At 34.4% G+C, this 27,962-nt stretch overlaps 3 protein-coding genes and 1 pseudogene across 5 annotated transcripts; all 4 read left to right on the top strand.

The window, feature by feature from the left end:
- Positions 1-15: 15 nt before the first annotated feature.
- Positions 16-2,045, top strand: LOC140831590 (class V chitinase CHIT5-like). The gene is made up of 2 exons (XM_073195333.1): positions 16-1,743; positions 1,931-2,045. Exons 1-2 carry the CDS (start codon positions 396-398, stop codon positions 1,954-1,956), a joined length of 1,374 nt encoding a protein of 457 aa, XP_073051434.1. The 5' UTR covers positions 16-395; the 3' UTR covers positions 1,957-2,045.
- Positions 2,046-7,012: 4,967 nt separating this feature from the next.
- On the top strand, positions 7,013-10,319 carry LOC140832254 (two-component response regulator ORR22-like; annotated as a pseudogene).
- A 488-nt stretch (positions 10,320-10,807) lies between these two features.
- Positions 10,808-13,212, top strand: LOC140832253 (protein LYK5). Its single transcript, XM_073196157.1, has one exon. It carries the CDS (start codon positions 10,955-10,957, stop codon positions 12,950-12,952), a length of 1,998 nt encoding a protein of 665 aa, XP_073052258.1. The 5' UTR covers positions 10,808-10,954; the 3' UTR covers positions 12,953-13,212.
- LOC140832252 (glycerophosphodiester phosphodiesterase GDPDL6-like) lies at positions 12,962-20,370 on the top strand. 3 transcript variants are annotated; one of them, XM_073196156.1, is made up of 12 exons: positions 12,964-13,101; positions 13,464-13,570; positions 13,848-13,913; positions 16,228-16,349; positions 16,479-16,775; positions 17,027-17,154; positions 17,237-17,735; positions 17,853-17,894; positions 17,985-18,260; positions 18,363-18,499; positions 18,582-19,062; positions 19,144-20,370. In XM_073196156.1, the coding sequence occupies exons 3-12, from the start codon at positions 13,894-13,896 to the stop codon at positions 19,422-19,424; spliced, it is 2,283 nt and encodes a 760-aa protein (XP_073052257.1). In that variant the 5' UTR covers positions 12,964-13,101; positions 13,464-13,570; positions 13,848-13,893; the 3' UTR covers positions 19,425-20,370. The 3 variants fall into 3 exon arrangements, with proteins under 3 accessions (XP_073052255.1, XP_073052257.1, XP_073052256.1); XM_073196154.1 differs by lacking the exon at positions 13,464-13,570 and having other exon boundaries at positions 12,962-13,101; positions 17,853-18,260; XM_073196155.1 differs by lacking the exons at positions 12,964-13,101; positions 13,464-13,570; positions 13,848-13,913 and adding an exon at positions 15,633-15,833 and having other exon boundaries at positions 17,853-18,260.
- Positions 20,371-27,962: the final 7,592 nt, after the last annotated feature.

The following is a 27,962-nucleotide window of genomic DNA, read 5'->3' as shown; positions in this document are numbered from 1 at the left end:
TGGTATGTTAAGAAAACTTATTGGACCAATTTTAGAAAAATATTTTATGAACCAATTTTAGAGTTTTAAACAATAAAATGAAATTCATGAATATTTTATACAGTTGTTTCAAACCAACGCACACACCAAAAAACACTCCACAAGAAAATATTAACCCGACAAAAAAAATAATTGTTTTTCCTATGATTCGCATAAATCAATAAATGAGAATCTAAATTCTACCTATTGAACGAATCACCAAAACATTCCAACGAACATATGCTGACAAAAAACGATCTTAGAACATCGATAAAATTTAGATTTCTGGTGTCATTGACGTTGTAATATATGCATCCACGTACTCGTATATATTATCTTGGTGTGATCTTCAAGAAAAGTTCAAAGAAATCTAATCCATGGATAGTCAGAAGACCATCTCACTAATTTTGGCATTCATTCTCACGTTTCCTGTCACAAAATTCTCAGTTGCCGATGTTCCAGTTCCGATTTCAATGCCTCCATCAAAATTTTCCGGTGGGATACCGCCACAAATGCCGATAGTCTTTCCACCATCTCTGCCGCCACTTCCCCTGCCGTCTCTGCCACCGTACCCGGGGGAAGAACCTCCACCAACTCCGACAACCATTTCACCAACTGTGCCAGTAACTCCGTCGCCTCCGTCGCCACAAATGCCAATAGCCTTTCCTCCATCTCCGGTCCCAACACCTTCGCTTTCTCGAGGCATCAAAGGCGCATACTGGCCATCATGGCTGGCGCAATCCCTACCACCATCCAGCATCCCGACTTCATATTTCACGCACATCTTTTACGCCTTTGTCATCCCCGACGCCACCAGTTTCCAGCTTTTAATCAACCGGTTTGACGAACAATGGATGGTGCCATTCACCTCAGCCCTCCACACGGCCACTCCTTCCTCCAAAGCCCTGCTATCCATCGGCGGAGGCAGTGGCCAATCCTTCAGCGACATTTTCTCCTCCATGGTAAGAAATCCCGATAACAGGGCCGCGTTTATTCAATCATCCATCGACACAGCAAGAAAATACTTCTTCGATGGACTCGATCTCGACTGGGAATTCCCGAACAACCCCCTAGACATGTCTAACCTTGCCATACTTCTCAAAGAATGGCGCACTTCCATAAACCAAGAATCACTCACCTCCGGCAAGCCGCGGCTGCTCCTATCATCCGCCGTGTATTTTTCTTCCGATGTGTCCCTCGATAACGTGGCGCGTACTTATCCAGGAGATTCCATCAGAAGCTTCGTAGACTTCGTTAACCCAATGTGTTACGATTACCGTGGTGGCTGGGACACTTCTGCCACCGGATCCCCCGCATTGCTCTATGACAGCGCCAGTGACGTGAGCACCAGTTATGGGATTTCACAGTGGAAGGGAGACGGCGTTCCAGCAAAGAAAATAGTGATGGGGATGCCGGCATATGGGCATACATGGCAATTGCAGGATCCGAATCGACATGGAATTGGAGATCCGGCTGTTGGCACGGGCCCCGGTGGAGGGGTGATGAATTATTCCGACATTCTCGAGTTTAATTCTGCCAATAATGCCACCGTCGTCTTCGATAACGCAACAGTGTCAACATATTCTTACACGGGAACGAGTTGGATTGGATACGACGACACGATTTCAGTTGAGTACAAAGTGAAGTTTGCCAAGGCTCAAGGACTTGGGGGGTATTTCTTTTGGGCACTTGGTTCTGACAGCAACTGGACTCTTGCTAGAACTGGTACGTATGTGCACTTCTTTTTCAGTAACTCATGTTTCAAGTTCCACGACTTTCAATAATAAATCATCGTCGTCTCGAGTCGAGCTTCTCATGTCCAATTATTAGTATCGAGAATCCATGCTTAATTATAACTGTATTTATCGATATTTTATCTCATGTATATGCTTTCTTGTTGTGTGCTTTGCAGCTTCCACGGCATGGGACACAGCCTGATTCATCGTGCATGGAAGCAGTCATTCGTATGATTCTCTTGAGCTGCAAATAAGTTGACCCTTTAGCAACGCGCACATTCAAGAATTAATTAATCATTTTTAATCAGTTGACAGCTACTCTCAATTCTTTGTTCTTTTCAGTCAAAATTAATAATGGCTTGCATGTAATTTTTGGTGTTCGTGGTCCTCATTTTTGCTCAAGAATGAAGGCCAGAACGTATAAAGCTCGGCTTGGGAATAAATCATTGTTTTAATAAGTGCAAGTTCACCGAATTGACATATTTTTATATTAAAAAAAATCATTGTGTGACAGATATTGTATTTGTATCATCCATTAAAAAATATTATTTTTATTGTAAAATATTATTTTTATTTTAAATATGAATATATATATATATAACATGTCTTACGAATTAAGATTTTAAAATGTAGAAATCTCGATTTAAGTTTTAATAATTCAAAGAAACTTAAATAAAATATTTTTCCTTTATGTGAGACAGTATCAAGATCAATTTTGTGACACAAATATTCTATTTAGATCATCCATTAAAATTTATTATTTTTTATGCAAAAAATTATTTTTATTATAAATATGAGTATAATTGACATGTATCACGAATAAAAATCAATGAAATCGTAACACAAAATATCTATGATTTATTTAATCTTTAAATTATCACCCGGAATCTATTCATTTGTATGGAAATTGCAAAAAACATATAATATCCCCTAAGCCATAACTTCTTCTAGAAAAAAAATGGAAACATGCCCAAAAAATTGACCTTTAATTTAAATTGGTGGCAAATAAAATGCAAGAACACGTAGACAAAATGTATGGAATTCCTAACTTCATCAGATTTGACCGTGGAGGATCTTCTTATGGGTCATGTCTATTATTATTATTATTATTATTGTTGTTAACTAGTATTTAACCTGTGCGATGTACGGGATGATATTATTAAAAATTAGGGAAAAATAAATAAATATTTAAATTGAAAAAAAAATATAATATAATTATAAAAAATTAAAATAAAAACTATGTTTTCGCTAATTTTAAAAAAACTTTCTTAAATACAAAGCATGTCGATTAATTTTTTGGGCTAATGGCCACCAACCTTGATACATATTTAATTTTTTTAATTTTCGGGAAGCTATATATTATTATTGTTTAACATGTGATAAAAAAAATATTTTTAAATCACATTCCATAAAATTAATGAGAAATACTTTTTTAAAAAAATCAATAGTTTCGTCTAAATCCACATTCACCAATAATTTTGTGACATGACACGTGTTTGACACATATGAATGATAACAATAATTGTTTCATCAATATCTTTATCCAAATGAGTGGTGATTTTATTTACAAAATCTCTTCATAATATGCACACAACAGCTTATTATTCCGAAAGAAAAATGAAACATGTTATCATAAGTAAATTATGTATAAATCAGAAAATTTATTTTATTAACATTTATTATGTGTATTCCAAAACAATGTCAATAAACTTGATAAGGTGTCTTTTAATAAGATGCTCACTTTCTTTAGAATTGGTTTAATCATTTCCATTATGGGAATTTTATATTATCATGTACCCATGAACTTTGTAATATAGAAGAATATTATCACATTAGTAATACATAATAATTAAAAAATTTTACAAATAGATGAATAATATTTTTTACTTCTCGATCATGAAAGACATATTTCAAACATTTCTGATTATTGAGGGTAATATACATGTTTATTGAGAGTAATTTAATGTCCATTTGAAACTCTTTTGAATCTATCTCTTTTATTTTATTTTTTATGCTCTCTTATTTGAATTTTTAAAAAGACAATTCAAGATATAAAATATACATATGATTTTGGAAAAAAACTACAATGCATTAATTCTTTCAAATTAAGGTAATTTTGAAATAATATATATTTGGGATAAAAAATTTATGATAAAAAATTTATGATTACTAAATATTGCATTTCTTTTTCAGTAAGTAATTTGGGCAAGAAATTACTTAAAATAGAAAAATTTATTTTTGAATGGTTACCTCATGAGTGATAGTGAACATTACAATCATTTGTATTTTAAATTTATTTATACAATTTTTAATTAAACCGATTGATATAATCAATGCACAATTTTAATATAGTTTATGTTTTAAATAGAGTTTAGTTTTAATTGGAGTAAAAAAAAACATATCATACATAAATTACATTTGAAGTAATATAAAAAATATTTAAATTCAAAATTGAATTAAATGAATTGATATAATTAATGCAAACAATAATTGAAGTGATCATTTATTGCAGTACACGTATGTCAATATTCATGAAAATCTTTCCTTTTTTATAAATGACATTTTGGCGGCAAGTTACTATTTATGGCAAAAACTCTGCTTTTATATATAATAATATATATAGATATAGATATAGATTTGGGTATGAAATTACTTAAAATAGCAAAATGTATTTTTGAATAAATTTACCTCATGAGTGATACCGAACATTGCAATCATTTGTGTTTTAAATTTATTTATACATTTTTTAATTAAATTGATTGATATAATCAATGCAAAATTTTTAATATAGTTTACGTTTTCAATAGAATTTAGTTTTAATTTGAGTAAAAAAATAAATTAAAAACATATAATACATAAATTACATTTGAATTAATATAAAAATTAATTAAATTCAAAATTGAATTAAGTGAATTGATACAATCAATGCAAATAATAATTGAAGTGATAATTTATTACAGTACACATATTTCAATATTTTCCTTTTTTAAAAATGACATTTTGGCGGGAAATTACTATTTTTGGCAAAAACTCTGCTTTTATATATAGATAATAAAATACCCACACGCGTGTAAATGTTATTATTATTTTTGATTTGATCAAATAATACTAAATAATTAACACAAAATTATTTTTAATTTAACAGTTGTCTGATTTAAAATGAAAGTTTTGTTTAGATTTTTTTTAAAGTAAAATATGGAGTCACTTGAGTAAGTTTTTAGTAGAGTAAAAAAAATAATTATGAAAAAAAAATTTTGGTGTAATTAAAATATAAAATAGTTATTTTAAGTGTTTCAAACTTAATAATATAACATATAAGTATAAATTTTATTTCAAATGGAATATAAGTATTTTAGACTAGATTTGAATTGATATGAATGGATAATTATAAGGAAGTGGAAAAGTTAGGCTCAATCAATCAAATTAATTTATTTAATAAAAATAGCTCGTTAATTTGTTTGTCCTTGATAGATAATATTTGATATACACATAACTAATTTCAACAAGAACCACGTATTTTATATTTTTCAAACTCAAATTTAAAACAAGTCTTGGATTTGAGATCAAATTATGATAAACTCGTTCCCTAACAAAAAATAAATAAAAAAAAATCAAGAATAATCAATTGAGTTAGTCTAATTTTAATTCATCCAATCCAAGAGTCTAAAACCATACTTAAAAGAAATCTTCCTTTTGTATACTTCTTTTCCCGACCATGGGCTAGGTGAAGCATCAAACGTAAGACACACTCAAATTTAAGAGTAACATAACCTTAAATCTAACATAAAACTCTTGTGAGTCTATAGTTAATTTTGTTAGGCATATTTTCAACTCGATATTATTTATGAAAATATTTTACGTTTTATACTAAAAATATTATTTTTTATTTTAAATATATGTCGAATTGCTCACAAAAATAGATGACAAAAACTTGTGTGAGACGGTCTCACGGGTTGTATTTTGTGAGACGGATCTTTATTTGGATAATCCATGAAAAAGTATTACTTTTTATGCTAAGAGTATTACTTTTTATTGTGAATATGTGTAGGATTGACTCGTCTCACAGATTGTGATCCGTGAGACGGTCTCACATGAAACTTACTCAAAATAGATATACGAGATCGTCTCACAAGATACCTTCAATTAGTTTACCTATTTAAAGATTATATACAACATGAGATGGATATATAATTGTGTGTGCATTATATTTTCAATGGATTCAAACATGACAACGTTCATCATTTCCGGAAATTTTCTATTTTTATGTTTTCTTATTGTTTTTAATTAATATAAATATGTGATTAAATTTCTAGGAATTATAATATATGTAATAAATATTAATAATAGTATGTCTCTTACGAAACAGTTTCATGTATTATTGAGAAAAATACCTAATTTTCGATATAACGAAGATTTCAGTATAGTATGGTAACAATATCAAAATGTTCGATAAAGTAACGGTATGTCATTTGAAAATTTTGGTATATATCTGAATACCAAAATACCGAAAAAATATATAAAATTTTAAAACAATAAATTTATAAAATTTTAAAAACGTATGCATTTTTCGGTATAAAATAGTATATACGATACTGTATCAAAATCTCGATATACCGTACAATTTCGGTATAATCGATATGCTAGTTATACGTATCGAAATTTTCAGTAATTTCGATAATATATCGGTATGAATTTGCTTATACCGTAATTTTTAATATAGTATATAATTTGTTAAAAATTGATGTGAGACGAGCTCACGGATCGTATTTTGTGAGACGTATCTCTTATTTGGGTCATCTATGAAAAAATATTACTGTTTATGCTAAGAGTATTACTTTTTATTATGAATATCGGTAGGGTTAACCCGTCTCATAGATAAAAATTCGTGAGATCGTCTCACAAGAGACCCACTCATATAATTTTCGTTACGATATGACTCTCAGTTTCACGTATCTTTATTTTTGATAATGAATAGTTTATGAACTATATTCATGTTTGCATGCTTACCTTACCCTTGTTTGTTGGGGGGAGAGAAAAGGTGCTGCAATCAATGCTTATTATAAACAAAAGCTCCATTATTGAGCCTATAAATCTGCGTTTCGGTTACTTCCCACTATAGACACACACATTCTATATCTATATCCTCTTATGTCTCCGGAGTTTGTTAATCGGTAAAAAATATTGATTTGCTTCATTTATTTTAAGATATATTTATTTATATAAAGTTGTTCAAATAATTAAATTAATTTTAAAATCATGAAGTTTGACATACATAGAATCATATTGGTAGAAAACAACGCATCTTCTTAGTCTGTTTTCCCCGTATCTCTCTTTCTCGTGATCTCTATATTTCTCTTTGTCTACTAAATTCTTGGTTTTTAATATTGAAACAAGAATTTTCCATCTGGGATTGTGTCAAAGTGTTCGGGAAAGTGATTTTGGTGTTAAAGGCACCATTTCTATCCTCCGAGCTCTTGTAAACTCGTTTTCGGGAGTTTGGAATTGTGGGCTAAACAATGACTGTGGAGGAAATTAAGAGTGAAAATAAAAATCATGATAAATTTCCAGTGGGGCTGCGGGTTCTTGCTGTGGATGATGACCCGATATGCTTGAAGTTGTTGGATACTCTGCTAAGGAAATGCCAGTATCATGGTATGTTTTGCTTCTGTGTTTAGGGGGTTTCTTTATTTTGATTCAACATTTGTCTTGTATTTAAATCGAATTTTCAAGGTTATAGATTTTGTTGATCCAATTTTGATTACCAGTCTGCTGTTTTTCCAATATCCGAGTGATCGTGGCTTTTAGTCGTTTCTTGTTTATGTTAAATAATGAAATTTTGATTTTTTTTAAAAAAAATTGGATTAGTATATGTAACAGAAAATTTGCTCTCAGCATCTCCGATTTTCCTGTATCTTTGGGTCTAATATAATTGTGCTGGATTTGGATTCATTTTATTTCCTATTATCAAATATTTACCCCATCACGTGGATTCAAATTCCTTGTTTTTATTTGAGGGATGCTCTGTAGATTTTTGGTCCATGCCTAAATTCTCTCTTTAAATTATTATGATTCGCGTTTCACAGCCACTACAACAGGTCAGGCAAGAACAGCGTTGAAGATGTTAAGAGAAAACAAAGATAGATTTGACCTTGTGATCAGTGATGTGTATATGCCAGATATGGGTGGTTTTAAGCTTCTAGAACTTGTCGGTCTCGAAATGGATCTACCGGTTATCAGTAAGCTCACATTCTTTTCAATGAACAATTTCCAAGATTTGTAGTCCTTTCATGAGATTCGTGTATGAAAAATTATCATGGTGTTCGGTTGGCAAAGTTAAGAAGAAAGGTATTAAGGTTTGATGGGATTTTATTGGATAGCTAAAATTTCAGTGAAATCGTACCGAAATATTACAAGTTGGCCAGATCCGGATCTGCATCGTTTTGCAGTATTGTCATTTTCTTTAAAACATTCAAGGCCGATGAAGTAATGAATTCTAATTCCTTTATTATAGAGTCATCTTGAATTTTCTTTTGATTCCTTGACTTTTTTCCAGTGTTGTCAGCCAATGGTGATCCCAAACTCGTCATGAAAGGAGTTACACATGGCGCTTGTGATTATTTGGTGAAGCCAGTTCGAATTGAGGAGCTGAGAAACATATGGCAACACGTACTTAGAAGAAAGAAGCTCGATTCAAATAACCAGAATAAATCCCCTGGACATGCCAAATATCACCATGAAAATGGTGAAGGTGATGGATCTACTTTTAGGAATGATGTAGATCAGAATGGGAAAATTAACAAAAAGAGGAAAGATGATGACGATGAGAATGAAGATGGCCATGAATCTGAAGATCCTACAACACAAAAGAAGCCTAGAGTAATCTGGTCTATTGAGCTTCACAGGAAGTTTGTCTCAGCTGTCGATCACTTGGGGATTGAAAGTAAGTTCTGAATCCTCAATATATTCAAATGTAAGCATGTTTTGTATGGAATTCAGAAATATTTTCTTACGCCGACTAGTTTTGTTTTGTGGTGTCGTTTTTGATACAGAGGCTTTTCCCAAAAGGATTCTTGACCTGATGGGTGTCGAAGGGCTTACTCGAGACAATGTGGCGAGCCATCTTCAGGTGATAACCTCTCTTGTCAACTTTAAGTACCTTGATAAAATTTATTTTTATGTAGTATCACTTGGAATGTGCCATACCTGAAGCAAACTATCAGCTTTAACTCATGGTTGTAACTTGTTTCACTTTTGTAGAAATACAAGTTGTACCTTCAAAGGATTAGTTCTGTCGCAACTCAGCAAGCAAATACGGCGACCACATTTGGGGTGAATGGTTCCCATTTCATGCGAATGGCTTCCTTTGAGGGGCTTGAAAATTTTCAAGCTTTGTCTGGACAAGGACGATTGGCAAATATCACCTTATCCCCTCATACAACTTGTGGTAGCTTACTCGGCAGACTAAACAGTCCTGCGAATCTAAGCCTTACTTCATCTGCTCTTGGAAAAACGAGCCTTGCTGTCTCATCTTCTGGTCAAAACACGAGTTTATTTCAAGGAATTCGGTTATCTTTAGAGCAAGATCAGTTGCAACAGAATGCAGTCAATTTCAATAGTATGAATGATTCAAGGATCTTTATGGCTGGTAATACATTTACAGGCACTCAAGAACTTATTGGTGGCTCAAGAATTTTTTAAATAGCATCCCGAATTACTCCACAATAGTACACGAAAATGGATCGTCTCTCAACATGGCTTCTTCCAACTTGAAATCCTTTAGCTCCAGTTTCACTACAGAGAACAGGCCTCAGTTACCTCACAAGAATCCTTCAAATGGTCCTTATTCACACAACATGAAGATGAATCTTCCTTGCACCACCATGGAACTGGTACCTCTTGAAAGTTCAAGAAACAATATGCAATGGCAAGAAAGTTTGATCGGAGATGCTCAGAATATGAATCAAGAATACAACCAAATGTGTGGAGAACATATACCAAATAATGGTATTGGTTCAAACACTACATTTGCTTCCTTAAATGTTCCCGAAAATGGTTTTGTGGCTCCCTTTAGCCAAAATTCGGACCACACTAATCGATTCTGTAATGAGAAGATGGATACAGTGCTGAATGACAGATTGATTGAAGGAGGTGCTTTTACGTCGGAGCAACGAAAGCTGGAAAGCGGCTTTTTTTCTCAGGGTTATGACTCATTGGATGATTTAGTGAGTTCTATGATCAAACTGGTATGAAATTACCTTAAGCAATTCAAGAATCAGCCGATTAATCTTCCAGTCTCTACATTGGTATTAGAATCTCTTTTTTTTTCTCTTTTTTTTATGGTTATGGTGCAGGAACCTGAAGGAACAATGGCAACTCCCGACTTCAGGTTCGATGATTACTGTTTCGGACAAGGACTATGAGGCAGACTCCATTTGCAGATGATCCCTCTCGATTCAATCTCTCGTGCTACATCTACATCCTTGTATCATTTCCATTGAATAGATTAGTCAATTACTGTGGATTATAGTAGAATGTTTGATGGTTTGGAAAGAAAGATTATGCAACGTTAGACATGATTTTCAACTAATGGCCACTTTTTTCTATAACGTGTGTTTGCTTCAATGTTCCATAATAAATATATAAATTTAAAGTCTTCAATCAACAAGGTATTTGAACATCCATCCAAATCTATATTCCGACCAACCAATTCATTATTCCTATCTTTAAATGCCGATTCAGATCGGATGACGAAAAACTAGAAATACAGCTCGAAATTCAGGGGCCTGATGTAGTCTAATTGATTGGGTGTAGTGTGTATTTGTCCCTTCCGTGTTGACTTATCTTTCCATTACGTAGTCAACAAGTCTTCTTCTGTCCTAGTCCTAGTATCTGCCCATAATTTCTTTTGCGTGTTGGAAATTTTGAGTTTATTTTGGGGTGATTATTTCTAAATCTTTTCTTTAAAAAAAATCATTTTCAACATAAAACTTCATATTATATAATATAAATTTTATAAAGTAGAAGATATTTAAAATATATATATGTTATCCAAGGAGAAATTGAGAGTAAAATGAAAAATAATCGTATTTTGTACTCGGATGGAGAAGAAAAATCAATGGTAATGCCGTGCGGTGCGGTCCGTCAAGCAGTATGAATTTATGATTTGTATTTAGATTTCTCCATTTCATCCAACTCCAGCCATGGCTGAGGCTTCATCCCTCTTTCTGCTGCCATTTCTCCTTCTGTTTCATCATCTTCTTCTTCTGCAATCCCATGCGCAGCAGGCCTATGTTAACAACAAGCAGCTCGCCTGTGAAAACAACGACACCGTCACTCTTGGCTACGTATGCAACGGCGTCGCCACCTCCTGTACATCTTACCTCACTTTCAGATCAACCCCCGTCTACAACAACCCCGTCACCATCGCCTATCTCTTGTCCGCCGACGCTTCTCAGATTGCCGCCATTAATAACATCTCAGATGTCGGTTCCGTTCCCGACGATACTCTCCTCGTCATACCCGTCAATTGTTCTTGCTCCGGCGGGAATTATTACCAGCATAACGCTTCGTATGTACTCAAACTGACTGGGGAAACTTACTTCTCAGTTGCAAACAACACATATCAGGCACTCACCACTTGTCAATCTATGATAGCTCAGAACCATTTCAACGAGCGGCGGCTATTCGCCAACGACAGGCTCACGGTTCCCCTCCGTTGCGCTTGCCCCACTCAGAATCAAACCGCGGCCGGCTTCAAGTACCTTCTGACCTACCTCATACGTCAGGGAAATGATATCCCCACAATCGCCGACACCTTTTCCGGCGCCGGAGCCGAAGCCCAGAGCATCCGCGAAGCCAACGAGCTCTCTGATAGTCAGTTCATCTTTTTCTTCACTCCAATTCTTGTGCCACTCAAAATTGAGCCGACAAAGGAGAACATGAACACCGCCATCTTAAAGCCCCCACCGCCTCCCCCTCCACCACCCTCCACCGGTCCTTCTTCCGAAAGCGACGGAAATTCCCGAAAGTGGGTTTTTGTTGGTGTGGGAGTTGGAGTTGCTTTTATTCTCCTCCTCGCTTTCGGGTTTCTGTTCTGGTTCTTCAGCCGACGGAGCAGACGCCACGAGCACTCTCCAGTGCCACCTCCGAAGCTTGCCAACGAATCGGGAGAGGCTAAAGGTACGTGGTCCTGGTCGGTCTCCTCCGAAGGTATCCGAAGTGCCATGGAAACTCTAAAAATCTACAGGTTCGAGGAGTTGGAGAAGGCGACGAACTCATTTGCAGAAGCAAACAGAATCGGAAAATCCTCGGTATACCGCGGTTCATTCGAGGGGGATGATGCTGCAGTGAAGATTATGAAAGGGAACGTGTCGCCGGAAATCGATTTATTCAGACAAATTAACCATCTCAACATTATTCGACTTTCTGGTTTCTGTCTCTACGAAGGCGTCACCTACCTTGTGTACGAGTACGCGATTAATGGCTCCCTATGCAACTGGCTACAAAGAAAAGAAAACTCCATTGATGAAAACCTAAACTCCTCGAGTGATAAAAATTACTCAAAGCTTGATTGGAAACAGAGAGTTCAGATTGCACATGATGTTGCAGATGCATTGAACTACCTCCATAACTTCACCAATCCTCCATATATTCACAAGAACTTGAACAGTAGCAATATTCTTTTAGATGGCAACATGAGGGCTAAAATCATAAATTTCGGGTTCGCCAAGAAGCTGGATGACACCGATGATCAACCCATAACGACAAGGCATGTGGTGGGAACCTATGGCTATATGGCCCCGGAGTATTTAGAAAATGGATTGGTCACTCTGAAACTAGACGTATTTTCTTTCGGCGTCGTGATTTTAGAGCTCTTGTCCGGAAGGGATCCCATTACCAATGATATCAGTCAAAAAGGGGATCAAATTTTGCTATGTGAGAGCATAAGAGAGGTTCTAAGTGGCGAGAACGTGAGGGAAAAATTGCGAGAATTTATTGATCCACGTCTTGGAGAAGAGTACCCTCTGGATTTGGCCTACTCCATGTCTCAGCTTGCAAAGAACTGCGTTGCTGATGATCTCAATGATCGTCCAACAGTTCCTCAAGTACTGATGATTTTGTCCAAGGTTCTCTCGTCTTCCTTGGATTGGGATCCTTCGCATGAGCTTCAAAAATCGACATCTCTGAGCTTCGACTAGCTCTGGTGCATCAACAAATGTTTCCCTAGGAAATTTTGGTCTATGCAGATTGTAAGAGTATGATACAGTTGCTAATACGCCCGAGTTATGCTCTAGAAGAGACAAAGTAGTCGATGAACGAGGAGAAATAAGGATGAATGAGAAGAGATGTTAGTATTTTGTTTCATCCACGATATAGAAATAGCAGTGTGTTTTAAAAATTAAAGGGCAAATTTTCATAAGAATATGTCACATTTAATAAAACAATTATTTTTACCTTATATGTATTTGTTGAATGTTCCTAAGATGTCACATTTAAAGTACATCTAATTTTTGCCATTTTTCGAGTATTATATCTCTTTATCATAGTGCTGTGACAACAAAAATGAAGGAGAAAATCAATCTTGATGGATACTACCCATTAGATGCATACAATAAAATCTTGATGGATACTACCCGTTACTTTTTGAATTTCATGAAGGCGGTTTTTTTTTTGTCGAAATCAATATACAGATTATGTCATACTTGTCAGGTGTTGGATGAGTGTACTGGAAGAACTTCAGCGAGTCTTGGAAAACCATGCAGTCTGATAGTACTCAACCATGGCCTTGTCTAAATGAGGCGATCACCAAATTTCAGGTAATTCAGTTTTTCTTCACCTTTTTGTGTTAGAATTGAAATTGGTGGCAGGCAGCATTTGCTCTAAAAAAAAAAATATTGGTGGAAGTTTCACCTAATTTCCTTGCCTCCATCCTCTTGAATATTTTGAAAATTTAGCACTTTGTGCGAGTTACGGAAATTTAGCACTTTGTGCGAGTTACATCCGTGACTCGCAAATATGTATTTTAGAATGTGTTCTTAAATTCTGCACACTCGTTTAGACTTAACTTGTTCTATTTCCTGTTTAACTGCTCAGGACCCTGCCGAGGCTGACAAGCTGTTGAGAATTCAAAGGGAGTTGGATGAGATCAAAATTATTCTTGTGAGTGTTTTTTGCATCTTCGCTCCTTTGATCACTTGTAGATACCCAAGCTATCCATCATCCTGTATACATGTTAATTGATTCTAAGTGATCCATGTTTTGGATCAAATGCCTTGGCATATATTTTAGCTCCAAAGAATTGGTGCATTATTGATCAACTGTTGGGGAATATTTCTGAGGCATTCTCCATTCAGATATATGATTCAGCACTTGTATTTTCATTAGCAGCAGGGAGAAAAAAAAACAAAAAATTGGCGCATGGCTGATTAACTGTTGGAAATCAGTTGTACACGAATTAAGAGTTTACTGTTTTAAAATTCCTTTCAACTTGATTGGACAAGAACAACACTTTGTTACAAATGGATATGATCATATTAGACATTGTTGATGCTGAGAAATTTTGGATTAATGATCATGTAGAGTACAGAATAATGCCTATGCCTTTCATTGTACTTGTGTATTCTTCAAAATAGATCCCTCTAGCAAATCAAGATCGCTGGTTGTTTTCCTTGTACAGTTTTTTTATGATTGTGTCTTGTCTTTCCTATTTCCTGTAGACACTCCTATGGCCGTTAAATCTCCGAATTGTCCAGACTTTTTAGTTGTGGTTTGTATACTTTGAGGTGTTTAAAGTGGTTAAAACTTTTGCAACGAGCTATTAATACTGAAATAAAATTAACGTGTATTGTGTAAATGTATGTTCCTATCATATTTTATTTCTTTCATTTTTCGATGTAAATCCAATTCATCTTTTTGTTTATGATTATTAACTGGAATCAGTTCATGACAACGGAAGTACATCTTATGTTTATGATTAACTGCAAGCAGTGCCATTCAACCTTTCCTTTTTCTATTTGCCATAGTTACTCAAGGTCCGTTACGTTGTTCGCTCTTCTCTAATGTCGGGTTCTTGTCACTTTTTAAAAATCTTTTTCTTGCTACACTTGGAACAGATGTTTTACAAGCAAGCGAAGAAAAAACCAATCAATGTCGTACGATCTTATAATTGCCTCGGAAAGGAACGGGATGATCAGCTCGTGTATGGGTTTCAGCTGCTCCATTGTTGAATACTTGAATGTGATGTTTGATGTCATTGTTTATAATATAAAGTTTACGTAATGTCGTTGTGAGGCTGAATTCTTTGGTTTTTATAATTTTAATCACTTACACATCAAAATTTCAATTCTAACACATCAAAATTATGAAGCGTCGAAAAGAGAGCCGAGAACCGAAAGATGTATATGAAAGGATGAGAGGGACTGACTAGACGGCTCCAAGTTGCAAGCCAATATAAATCCGATCTCTGAATAAAACTTATGTTATGTTCTCGCATCCGTAATCGAAATGACTCAGAAACTGCTTTTTCTTTATTACAGATTCGATCATGTCAAATGTCAGAAACTGCTTTTTCTTTAGGATATTGTCTGAATATTTATTTTAATATGTGGGGGTCTATAATTTTTCTTGTACATACCAAAATATGAGAATGACAACATATAAAGAATACAACTAACATCTCATTGTCCGAAAACATAGATAGAATCTACATAAATTCCCCCTAACTTCGTGGCATGAAAATCTCCTAAATGACCATTATTAGACCTCACATTTTATGTCTGGTAATTTTTTTTTTTGAACTAATAGAAAAAAATTATCATGTCCGTATATATATATATATTAATTACCTCTAACACAAGTCAAAGTAATGTATGCGGCGAGGCAGTCAACTAAACAGAATGAATGCACGGAGTAGCTATTAATACGAGGAATGTGTGGGAGTTATTAATACTCATTTAACATTCCTTAAAATCCCTTCACTATTACACGTTATGTTATATTCCATTACAATTTTCCTTCTCTTTCATTTGGAAAGATCGGCAGGCCACCTTCTTCCACTTTTCATACATCTAATCTAATCATGTAAGTTTATGGTTTTTTTTTTTGAAAAAATTATATGAATCATTAACGAAATATTTTGTAATGCCCTTTATATTGTTGTTCATTTCGAGAAATTATTTGGGTCGACTAATCAAGAATGAAAGTAAAAGCACGTGTAAATTATGTATAATAAAGGGTTATGAATAGGTTAATGGTGGAAAGATTTGTCGTATCAATTTATAAATTCATTAAAAAAATTATATATGAACTGAATCAATTTCAAAATACATTAATCCCAAGCTTGCAAGTTTCCACCCCCTTTTTTTTTATCATGATGATGAACGAATGAATAAAATATTCTTAAAATTCCAATATATAGCGTGGAAATTTTTTCAAGAGTGCAGTTTATTTCATCAAATACATCTTGAAAATGCAGGATTGGGAGAGAAATGATAGGCCATTTACTTCTGTTTCTTTTGGTGACACAAACCATTGAAGCTCAGGATGGTATTGGGAAGTTGCCTCCTCCTACTCAAAGAAAATGGATGACTCTAAATGGTTGAATCATCAATCGTAGTCCTTAAAAGCTATCAATTCGTATTTTATCCTATTTTATTTTATTTTTCAAAAGGTTAGAGAGAGAGAGAGAGAAAACAAAAAGGCATAAATTTTGTATATTTCTTTCAGGTAATCAACCTGAGATTGTAGCCAATGGTGGATATTCAGGATTTTTCCCTGACTCTAGTCTCGAGGCTTACAGCTTTGTTGGCGATTCTAGCATTCCTGGCACAATTTTGTATTGCAATCTGCATTTTACCAAGGACAATGATGGCTTTTGTGTTTCTGAAATCAACCTTATGAACACAACAAATATTCAAGATGTGGATCCTAAAGGAGGAAAGGTGTACAATATAAATGGACAAGAAATCCATGGATGGTTCGGCTTGGATTACCCAGCCGAAGTCATTTTCCAGAAAGTGGGCCGTAAGTTCTTGAAATAATGCATCTTTTTTCGTTTACTCTTTAATTCAGTAACTAGTGAATGGTAGTTTTTACACCAAGTAATCAAGATTTTGTTACTATGAATGGGTCTGGGACGTGTTTTCTGCATCTATTGATCGTTTACGTGGGTAAAGTGGTGATCATAAGGTCTTATTTGGGTTATTGTAGATGTTTACATGACACACAGGTATTGGGCATACCATCCTTGATATGTAACCTTTTTTCTCCTGCAGTGCGCCAGAATTTATTCACCAGAACAGAAGTATATGATGGTACACCGATCATAAGTCCTTCCCAGTTGGTTATTGACAGAAACGGGCAACCACTGAAAATTCCACCAAGAATGTGGCTGAACATTCAGGTCTACTAGCATCTTCCACATGTATCTTTGTTTTGCTTTAAGGTTCATAATATGTTGACTTATTTTTCGAAGTTATTTTCAGTACGATATCTTCTATCAGCAAAATAAAATTAGTCCAGAGAAGTTTCTGCTAGAGAAATCTAACGTACTACCAGAGTTCATCTCGTCTCCTGAGATAGGTTTCTTGAAGAGCATTGGACCAAAGTTGGGGAAGGTCCAAACAAAGATCATTTTCGAGTTTCTTGCTGAAGATGTTCAAGAACCGACGACTAAAGAGACGTATGGGTCACTTGTTAACAAGCTCTCTACGATCAAATCTTTTGCATCTGGGATTCTTGTACCAAAAGAATACATTTGGCCTATGGACAAAGCAAGAGTCCTGCAGCCTGCAACAAACCTCGTACAAGATGCTCACAAGCAAGGCCTTGAGGTTTATGCTTCGGGTTTTGCTAATGATAACTATTTGAGTTACAATTACAGCTACGATCCCACCAGAGAGTACCTTCAATTCATCGAAAATTCTCAGTTTTCGATCGATGGGTTTTTGACAGATTTCCCTTCAACTACTTCAGAAGCAATCGGTGAGACTTCTTGACCATCCTGTAATCCATTCTTGCCAACATACGATGAATCCTTAATCCGTTATTAGCTTTTCTTTTGCTCTTTCCTTGACATGAGAACTATCTTTCTGATTGCAGGATGCATACCTCAGAATAAGAATGCTTCAAGAGTCATTCCAAGTAAGGAAGACGAAACCGAATTCTTCGTCTCACAGTGTAGTATTTTGTTACAATTATTATTTGATGATTTTTTTGCCATTTTCTCGATAGCTTTGATCATATCCCACAATGGAGCAAGTGGTGATTTCCCGGGAGCTACTGATCTTGCATATCAGAAGGCAATAGAAGACGGTGCTGATATAATCGATTGCTCGGTTCAATTGTCCAAAGACGGAATCGCCTTTTGCTTAGATAGAGCAGACCTTATGAAGACTACTACAGCGGTAACACTTTATTTGGACCGATCTACGAACGTACCAGAAATCCAATCAGCAGACGGAATCTTTTCTTTTGATCTCACATGGAGCGAAATTCAATCTTTAAGTCGTAAGCTTCTAAAATTCGATAAACATGGATAAATTTTCAGCCCAACCCTTTGCCGTTACTTACTATGCGCTGAAACTATTCATTTGTTGCGATCAAATTCAGCTCAAATCGAGAGTTTCTACGACAACGACCTCGTCAGAAACCCTGGAAACAAGAATAAGGGGAAGTTTGTGACCCTTCCTGAGTTCTTGGAACTGGCCAAGACGAAAGCGGTAACTGGAGTACTGATCTTCATTCAGGTGATTCTTCAGTGTCATATTATGCCATATTGAACTGAATTTGATCCAAGAATCCTACTTATGTACGTTCCTTTTTCCTCAGAATGCCGCGTATCTAGCTTCGAACAAGAATCTTGACATAGTCGACACGGTATCCACAGCCCTTACCAACGCCTCATTCGATAAGCAATTGACTCAAAAAGTTCTCATTCAATCAGATGACAGCTCCGTTCTATTAAAATTCAAGAATTTCCCTAACTACCAAAGAGTATTTTACATCAATCCATCGATAAGTGGTGCACCGCATCAAGTAGCACAGGACGTCAAGAAATATGCTGATGCAGTTTTCGTGCACAGAGATGCAATTGTTATGGCATCTGATTCTTTCGCTTTCAACTTCACGAACACCGTACCAGCAATGCACGCTGCTAACATCTCAGTATACGTCGGAGTCCTCAAGAATGAGTTCCAGAACTTTATCATGGATTACCTATCCGATCCTTACGTCGAGCTAAGCACCATGTATTCCCAAAAGGTCGATGGATTTGTGACCGATTATCCAGCCACTGCAAATTCGTTCGTTAGTACGTATCATTACATTTTCTTGATTGAATACGAGAATTTAACTAAGATATAGGCTTAGTATATCTTCTCCAATGCCTCAGGGTCGTCTTGTACGAGCAACGGATCACCATATGTCACAAATCCAATGGAACCAGGGCTGCTGTATGAGCCAGATGAGACAGAAAAAGTGGCTGAACCCCCTCTACTCAGCACGGGGGACGTAATCGATCCACCCCTACCAGCAGTGACCAAGAACTCTACTGCTGCGAGCGAGTCTCCAACTTCAACACCAAAGTCTTCGAGCCCATCAACAATCGTAAGTAAGGCGCATTGCTTCTTTGCTGCAATGGTTGGGATTCTGACCATGCTCATTGTAGAATAAGGAAAAAATATACACCATCTTCAACCGGAAACATTAGATTCTTTGTACCAAGTCATGGCTAAGGTGTTTTTTAAGTCTCTGTGACGAAATGATAGGGCAACTCGAACTGGGAATTCGGGTGTATAGTGTATTACGTATGCCTGGCCACTGTTACACGCGATCCTTTGTATTCTTGGATTTCATGGTACACAAAACAGGACCTCTAAATCACAATTGGTTCTATGCATAATTTTAATGTACAATATTTGCTTTTACAGTGGATAACACATTCAGAATGTTTTTTGTTGATCTCATATTGAAAAATAACAAGTAACAATCAATTAAAATATTTTACAGAAAGCTCTAAAATGACAGTAAACAGAAGAAAAATAATATTTTTATCGGGGATCGTAAATAATAATAATATTATTAATAATAATAATAAGAGTAAGAATTCATTGAAAATAAGAAGTAGGCTCAGATGGATATTAAGAGGCGAAAGAGAAAGCGACCGCGCCATGGCTGCAAATCACCGGTTGCTCACAGGCCATCCGGGTTTCTCCGCCAAGATACGGGTCGCGTTGTTCTCGATGCCAGATTCATCAGCTCGGAAAGATATGAAAGAGAAATCATCATCATCGCCCACACGATAAAGTGGTAAACACAGATGGGATTTGTATATATATCACAGAGAGAGAGAGAGAGAGAGAGGGAGAGAGCGAAGAGATTCATGAACAAAAACCAAGATGGTGTTTTGTTGTGGAAGGGCTGTTGGATTTTTTTTTATGGAAATCATGTGGGATTCGCAGTGAGCGGCAACCACCGTCTCGGAACTCGCCAATCTCAATGGTACCCTCATTTTCCTCTTTCCGAGCTCATGTGGGAATATTTCACCCTCTACGTGAGGCAATGTCTACGTGTAGATTCATGGTTCAGATTTAATCACAAGTACATCAATTCCACTATTTTTTTTATATCACAAATATGACTAAATTTGGATTATCTAAATCCTGTGAGGACAGTGTCCCACAAGTAGAATTGAACGAGCCACCAATGTGTGTGTTGCCTTTCTTCCTATTTATATTTATATATTTCTTTTCCTGCTTGTGTAGTTTAATGTTATCTAGTAAATTTTTATTTTAAAAATTATTAAGTATCAACTTTATGGTCTATTTAATTTCACTAGAAAAATATACAAAGCCTGGAATGATGTTTGGATGGATGTTGTTTTCAGTTGTACGAGTAAAATTTGAGCTCGAGATCTCATTATAAATTTAGGATTTAAATTTAGTGCAAAAAAGAATATAAGACGTCTGATGTTCTAGTCTCTCGTTCAATGGTGAATACAAAACTTTGAAATTTTTATTTATGTGTACGCTATTTGCAAGTCCTTGTTGAAAATAAATAATTTAGTGCATCCACTACTATTTAACCCCAATATTCATATTTAATGAAAAATACCTGTTTATTCCCAAAAATTGTTTTTATTTAAAAGAAAAACAGTGAGGCTCAGATCTGGTGGGCCGGAGAGAGAGTCGAGACCACGCCATGGCTGCGAACCGATCGGTTGCAAGTATATGAATACAAGCCATCCGGGTTGCCCCGCCAAGATACGGGTCCGCATCTTTCGTCCTCGCCCGATTTCATCAGCTCAGAGGAATCGAAATATCGTCACAGCCTCCTTTCGTTTTTATGGTACTCTTTCCATTGCAAATAATAATAATAACAATAATAATAATCAAGGAAACGAATAGCTCGAAGCACAGGTACTTTACACAAGGTTCGTTGATATTTGGGGAAATCATGGGAGGAGACGGAGAGGCAACCAACCTTGAAGAAACCCCCAATTCTCCAATCTCCCCTCATTCTCTCAACCCTGAGCTTAACCCCTTTCTGTCTGAGTCACCGCATAAAATATATTGACAAGTGATTCACGCTTCGGTTAATTGCCAATACGAAACCGAAAACTTATCTAATAATTCGGTTCGATTTTTAATTTTTCGTCAGTTTTGTTGGTTAATCGAACCGGAACAAATTTTTTTGGTATTTGCACTTATGTTATCTTATGTATCTTGTACTCAAAGATAAGATTTATATTTTAATTTATCTTTTGAATTAGACATTATATTACAAATTTTGAAAATAACATCTACAAAATTTTAAATTTTAAAATATATTACTGTCATTTGTCTATGTTAATATGATTCATTTTAATTTTTATATCCATGTATTGCAAATTTGTAATTATAATTTGAGTAGGTCTCTCGTGAGATGGTCTCACGAATTTTTATATGTGAGACGGGTAATATCTATCGATATCCACAATAAAAAGTAATACTATTAACATAAAAAGTAATATTTTTTTATGGATGACCTAAATAAGACACTAAACAAATAATTCATGGTGATAGGATTCCATAAAAGCATACAATTAATTTATTGCAAGTTTTTAATCTTTAACCCGGAATAGACCAAATCCAGATTCAAAAACACTAAAACTACAAAAATCTTGAGAAAAACACAAACCAATGAACGCCAAGGAGAATAGTGCTTAATTAAAGAGATACGCGGCAACAGAAAATTGGCTTAATTAAAGAGATACGCGGCAACAGAAAATTGGCTTAATTACATAGTTTTTCATGCAGCGTGGCATACAACCCTCGTGTTAAGATATCACAACATCAAACTGAATATGAAAGAAAAGATAGTTAGTATGACTTTGATTATCTAGTTTTTGAAAAGCCTAGAGGTGGCCTTCATGTCGTGAGTTTGTAGACAGAGGTTGAAATATACTATTTCTTTTGAAATTCATGCCACTTGGATTCGAATATCGAACTTTTTTCTTAAAAGCTACAAGAATCTAAAATCAAAAATCTTTGCTAGGCTTGAGCCCAGCCCACCCACACTATGGCTACGCCTCTTCTCTACATATTTATATAAATATCAATAAAATGATAATCACATATTGAATTTATAATTGTTTATTTTCCAAAGCATTTAATAAATATATATATATATATATATATATATATATAATTTTTATATGTTATATATCTATCGTACATATTTATATAAATATAAATATCGATAAAATGACAATAGCATATTCAATATGTAATTTTTGTATTTTTCATCACATTTAATAAATAAGTTATAACTTTTATTATTAAATTTTGGTCCCTTCATTTATCAGATTTCGGAAATACAAGAAATCATATCATACTATTGATAAAAATAAAAATTTATTGACTTTTTGTAAATTATTTATTAATAGCGTTACTTTAGTCATAAATTATTATTATTATTGACTTCCTCTTCCTCCTCTTCGTCCGCCGCCAAAGTGACTTTCTCTACCACCACCGTGGCTTCCTCCGCCACCAAAACGAGTTCTTCCGGCGCCACCATTGCTGTTCCACTTCCTACATCACAATTCACGTGGCTTCAAACAATAGCAGCCACCAAGAGAACAATGGCCGCGTTGAAAACCCTCGTGCAGGTAAATCGTTCGGAAATTGCGGCTCCTGATGAAGCAACTTCCACTGAATCCATGGCTTCTGGATTTGCACATTCATACACGAGAAGCTGGTGCAAATCATGGTCAACGAATTAGTAGACGATACACATACATATAATTTAGGCGAAGCTACAGTAATTAAAAATATCAAAATGTTCAAATCTGTTTTTCCTATCGACTTACGAGACAGAAAAATGAGAAGCAACGCAACTCCAAACAACCCCTTGTCCATATTCTTGTCTTAGGACGTTACGATTATGTTTTCAAGACTTTTACAACAGAACAAAGTTTTATTTTTTTAAGGTTAATCAGTTGTTACTCTAATAAATTCGAAATAACACAATGAGAAACAAATAAACCAAATTTAGCTAATGAGGAGACATCGACGACTTACAAAAATCCAGACATTGGTAACCAATGAAATGAAGATTTTATTCTCTCTATTGTTTTCTTAAATTAAATGATTAAGTTGTTTAAGTTACTGGTTGAATGCTCGGTCATGTTATTGTTTCTGGATGTTGAATTTATTTTATTTTACCATATAACACATTACAGTTTTTAACCTTTTTTTTTTAATTTAGTCACATGCATTATTATTTATTGGTATTAATCCATATACACGCTGCGGAAAGCTATTTTTGTTATAGTGTTAGATATCAGTGTTCTAAAGAGTACGAAAAAATGTCGATCAAACGTAAATCTTGAGGAAAGAGTTTCGCTTTGGGTGAAAGCTTGAGCAAAAATTTGTGTGAGACTGTTTCACGGGTCGTATTTTGTGAGACAGATCTCTTATTTGAGTCATCTATGAAAAAATATTACTTTTTATACTAAAAATATTACTTTTTATTGTGAATATCAGTAGTGTTGACCCATCTCACAGATAAAGATTCGTGAGATCGTCTTACAAGAAATCTATCTACTCGAAACCTTGAAAAAATTGTCAAGATTTTGGATACCTATTTTAAATTTGTATTCAAAATTTTGTTACTAAATATTTCATCAACAAAACAAAAATATTATCAGAAATTCGTGGAGTACAATATAATATGAACAATAAGTCGATATGCATGCATGGTACTAATTACTAACACAAATAAATATATGTAGTCATAAATAGTACGTACTTGATTAGAAAATTCTTGATAATATTACTGTTTTATATATCTTGAGATAATTAGTTTAAAAAAAATATATCTTGAGATAATTATAATATCCTATCATAATATATTTATAAACACAAAATAGACAAAAACCCTTAAATCAGGGACCTTCAAATATGTTAGCATAGTCGACTTTCATTACAATACCCAATTATTATAATGGGAATTGACTAGTCTTTGGCATTTAATACAGCTGAGGACCGAAAGGTCATTGCATGGAATATATTGTAAGTTTATTTTTAAATTTAATTATTATAGTAAAATTATTAATAGATAATAAGAATAAAGGGTGAGAGGAGAGGGGGAGATGGGTATCCCTGAACCTGATACTGTTACTGTTACATCGTTTTAAAGCACTTTTATAGGCATGTCTGCATAGCTCTCAGAAAGTTTTTATGTACTTTGTCTTTCTACAAATTTAATTTGGGAGAAATTGGCCTTCAGTTTCCAGCCGTCCATTTTTATTCTGTTCAGTTCTTGAGTATTTTTTTAATACCACATTTTCACATGAAGTATATCACATTTTGTATGACATAGTACCACAATTTTGTGAGTAAAAAGTGAACCCAAAAAATATTTTGATAGAAGATTTTTCACCCACTTCCGCTTTAAATTTTAGTAGTTTCTTAATAATATTTTTTTTCTAAATATATATATATATATATATAATAAGAAAAGCCGTCCTTTTATTAAATTTTTTTCCTTACATTAAATGATGGCAGCATTGACAAGACGTTTACCCATGCATGACAAAGTTCTGCACTACACTGCTTGTAGTCCAACACTACTGCTTATATTTATATATATATAATCAAATTGCTATAGTAGTTTTTTTATTCGTTTGATGAATATTCAAATGGAAATCAAAAGTTTCTATATTAATAAAGCTTCTCATTTCCAGCATCGAGACTTCTATTTTCAAACTGATATAACAGAAACGAGTTACAACTTACAAGAATTCATTTTTTTTAAAAAACAAAATTTTATAATGGTATATTGTACAATTTTTTTCTAATATAAAATATCTGATTTTACAGATTTAATGTTCAATGCATTAAAGTAACCGAATAAAGCTAATGTACACATATTTCGCCATAAGTCTATAAATCTCTCGATGATGGGGGACAGACCAATGATACGGGTTTTATATAGTTTATCTATTCAATTTTAACGAAACCTATAAAAATTATATTCAATAAACAAGTATAATCTCAACGATGAACATATATATATATATATATATATATATATATATATATATATATATATATATATATATATATCCATATAAAATGTGAAACCTATAAAAAAAACTACTTACTTTTCATATGTATAATATCTATTTACCTCAACATCTCTAACTTTGAGATTTCTTATAGCAATCGTAACTATAGTTCTAAATCGAAAATTGATTTTCTTAGCAAGTGTCGCGTGATTGGGAATTTGACATGATTATTTGTTATGTTATATGGTGAAAATTGTATTTTTATTCTTGTATAATAATCTTATTATGATTTTGGATATTTACATTATCAAATCGTGCATGTTTTTTGTTTTAAAAATATTTTGATTTAAGCAAAGATACATATCCATTTTTTTTTCGTATTACATGTATTACGAGATGAAATTTTTCCAATAACGTGCAAAATGGTAATTACATATTCTTTTACTATTCATAAATTCGTTTACACGATATTTTTATTAACAATAAAAGCAAACAACGTAACTCTCTCGGCTGTCATTCGCTTCCGAGTATTCTACTTTTCAACTCCTTTTGTAGGATGGAGAGTTAACTGGAAATGAGCATGGCTCCTACTTGGGAGAGATTACGCCATCAACCAAAATCCTCCTATTCTCGACACATAGTATATGAATTTTTGTGAATTCAAATGTCAATTACTTAGAAAAGTGAAGTTGTTATTGTTATAGAAGCAGTTTTTGTTGCAACTTATCGTTCCTTCTACTCCTCGACCTTTACATCTTCCATCTTTCTCGCCATGCAATTATTTATTCTGTTAACAGACGACATTTTTATACGAGTAAAAAATTAGATGTTACTCGAAGAGAGGCGGTGTAGAACAAAAAAACTATTAATTATAACACTAATCTTGAAAAACTGAAAATACTAGTTCTCTTTTTTGGGACCCTTCGGTTTGTCTGTTATCTCTCTTTTTGTTTGCTTTGTTTTGTCTCAAAACCTTGGGGTTCCTAGATTCTGTCACACCTTAGTTGTACGTACTTTTCGTCCATATGTCAACATCATCTTCATCTTCTTCTGATGAAGAAGTTGAAGTCGGCGGAGGCGGAGTAGGAGGCGGTGAGTTTGAAGCTGGCCCTTCATCTTCTCGCAGTAGGAGGCGATTCAGTGACGGAATCTGGCCCGAACCATTCATTGAAGCTCTTGCATTTGAAGTAGCCACTGATGCATCAAGAACTGCTGGTCGACTTGCTGCTGCGCACGCTTTCTCCAACATTTTCCAGGTAAGCTGTACGTTTTTGGTATATCCCTTTTATCTTTTTTGGGATTTATATGAAATTTTAATGATGATTTGAGCGATGTTCAAATCAACTTTATGCGTTACTTTGCGGGATATAACACAGATATCGTATCATTTCATTCTTTGCAACTTTGACCGAATCACGTAGAAAAATTAGAGCTTAGACATTGCTACTTACATACATAGATAATCATCTTTTTAGAAAACCCTTGTGGTAAAGAGATTTGCGTATCGGTTTCTCTCTGTCACTTCATGTGGTACTCGAGCTTAAAAGATTACCGTTGAAAAAGATCAAAAGATGGTCTACTTTTTAACCAAATCAATATGCAATACACATTCAACTTTAATTTTGTATCTTAGCTCTCAATGGCAAAACGTGAAACTTTCGTCGCAGTAACCAAAATAATACCACCAATTTTGGACCAACAATTCTCTTCCAAAATCCTTTCATGCAAAAGGGTTATTTTGTTTCCATAGTTTTTTTCTATTTTCTCTGCCTGATTCCTTTCTTGCTCTGTCAAAAGGGACCCTCGAGCGAAATAGACCTTATCCTTTCCCCTTCTCAAGTATCAAATCTTGCTATATCTCTCTAGTACTAAATTAAATTATTACCCTTTGCGGTTTGCGTGTAACTAATACAAAAAAAAAAAAAACTAATCTAAATACCTTCTGTATTATTCATCTGACCATTTCTTTGTTTAATTTTTTAAAAAGTGTCAGATGTAGATGGCTACAAACTGAAGTTTTCTTTTTATGTTGTCTCTTTGTGCGGTTACTGTTCAGTCGTTGATTTATCTTCTCGGTTATTTTGTGGTCTTTGTCTGCACTTAATGTGGAGTAGGAGCTTATCTTCTTAATCTGAAAAGGAAAATTATGTCAGTGTTCTTAGCATGGCAATAATAATTGTAAAGTTGAGGAGAACAGTATAAATCTACAGCTTTACGTAACTGGTGGGATAAAATATCTTACTTTGTGTAGTCTACCTGACGACTCCACTTCCACTATTTCTTTTTCTTATACGTATGCTGCAAAATAAAGTATTTAGCGATTCATCATTCATGGTTTTTTTGTTGGTCTCGATCAACATAGGCTTGTTAATATATCTCGTACGGGCGAACTACCAAGAAAATATTGGTTTTGGTCTTTGGATCAAAGCACTATCGTTAGATAATGTGAACACGCAGAACACAGTAGAGGATCTTGTTCGAAAATATGTATGTAAGGTGCATGTATATAATTTTTCCTGCTGCTATCTACCCAATTTTTCTGTGTGAGAGAGGAGAGAGGTGTAGATTGTAATCTTATCAAAGGACAGAGGGGAGGGGGTGTCATGCCTAGCATGGAGCTACAGAATCCATGCAGAGTCAATAAAGTATATTATATTATA

The sequence above is a fragment of the Primulina eburnea genome, chromosome 5, assembly GCF_022965805.1.
Source record: "Primulina eburnea isolate SZY01 chromosome 5, ASM2296580v1, whole genome shotgun sequence".
In the NCBI taxonomy this organism is placed as follows: domain Eukaryota; kingdom Viridiplantae; phylum Streptophyta; class Magnoliopsida; order Lamiales; family Gesneriaceae; genus Primulina; species Primulina eburnea.
This window is presented reverse-complemented; position numbering and strand designations above follow the sequence as displayed.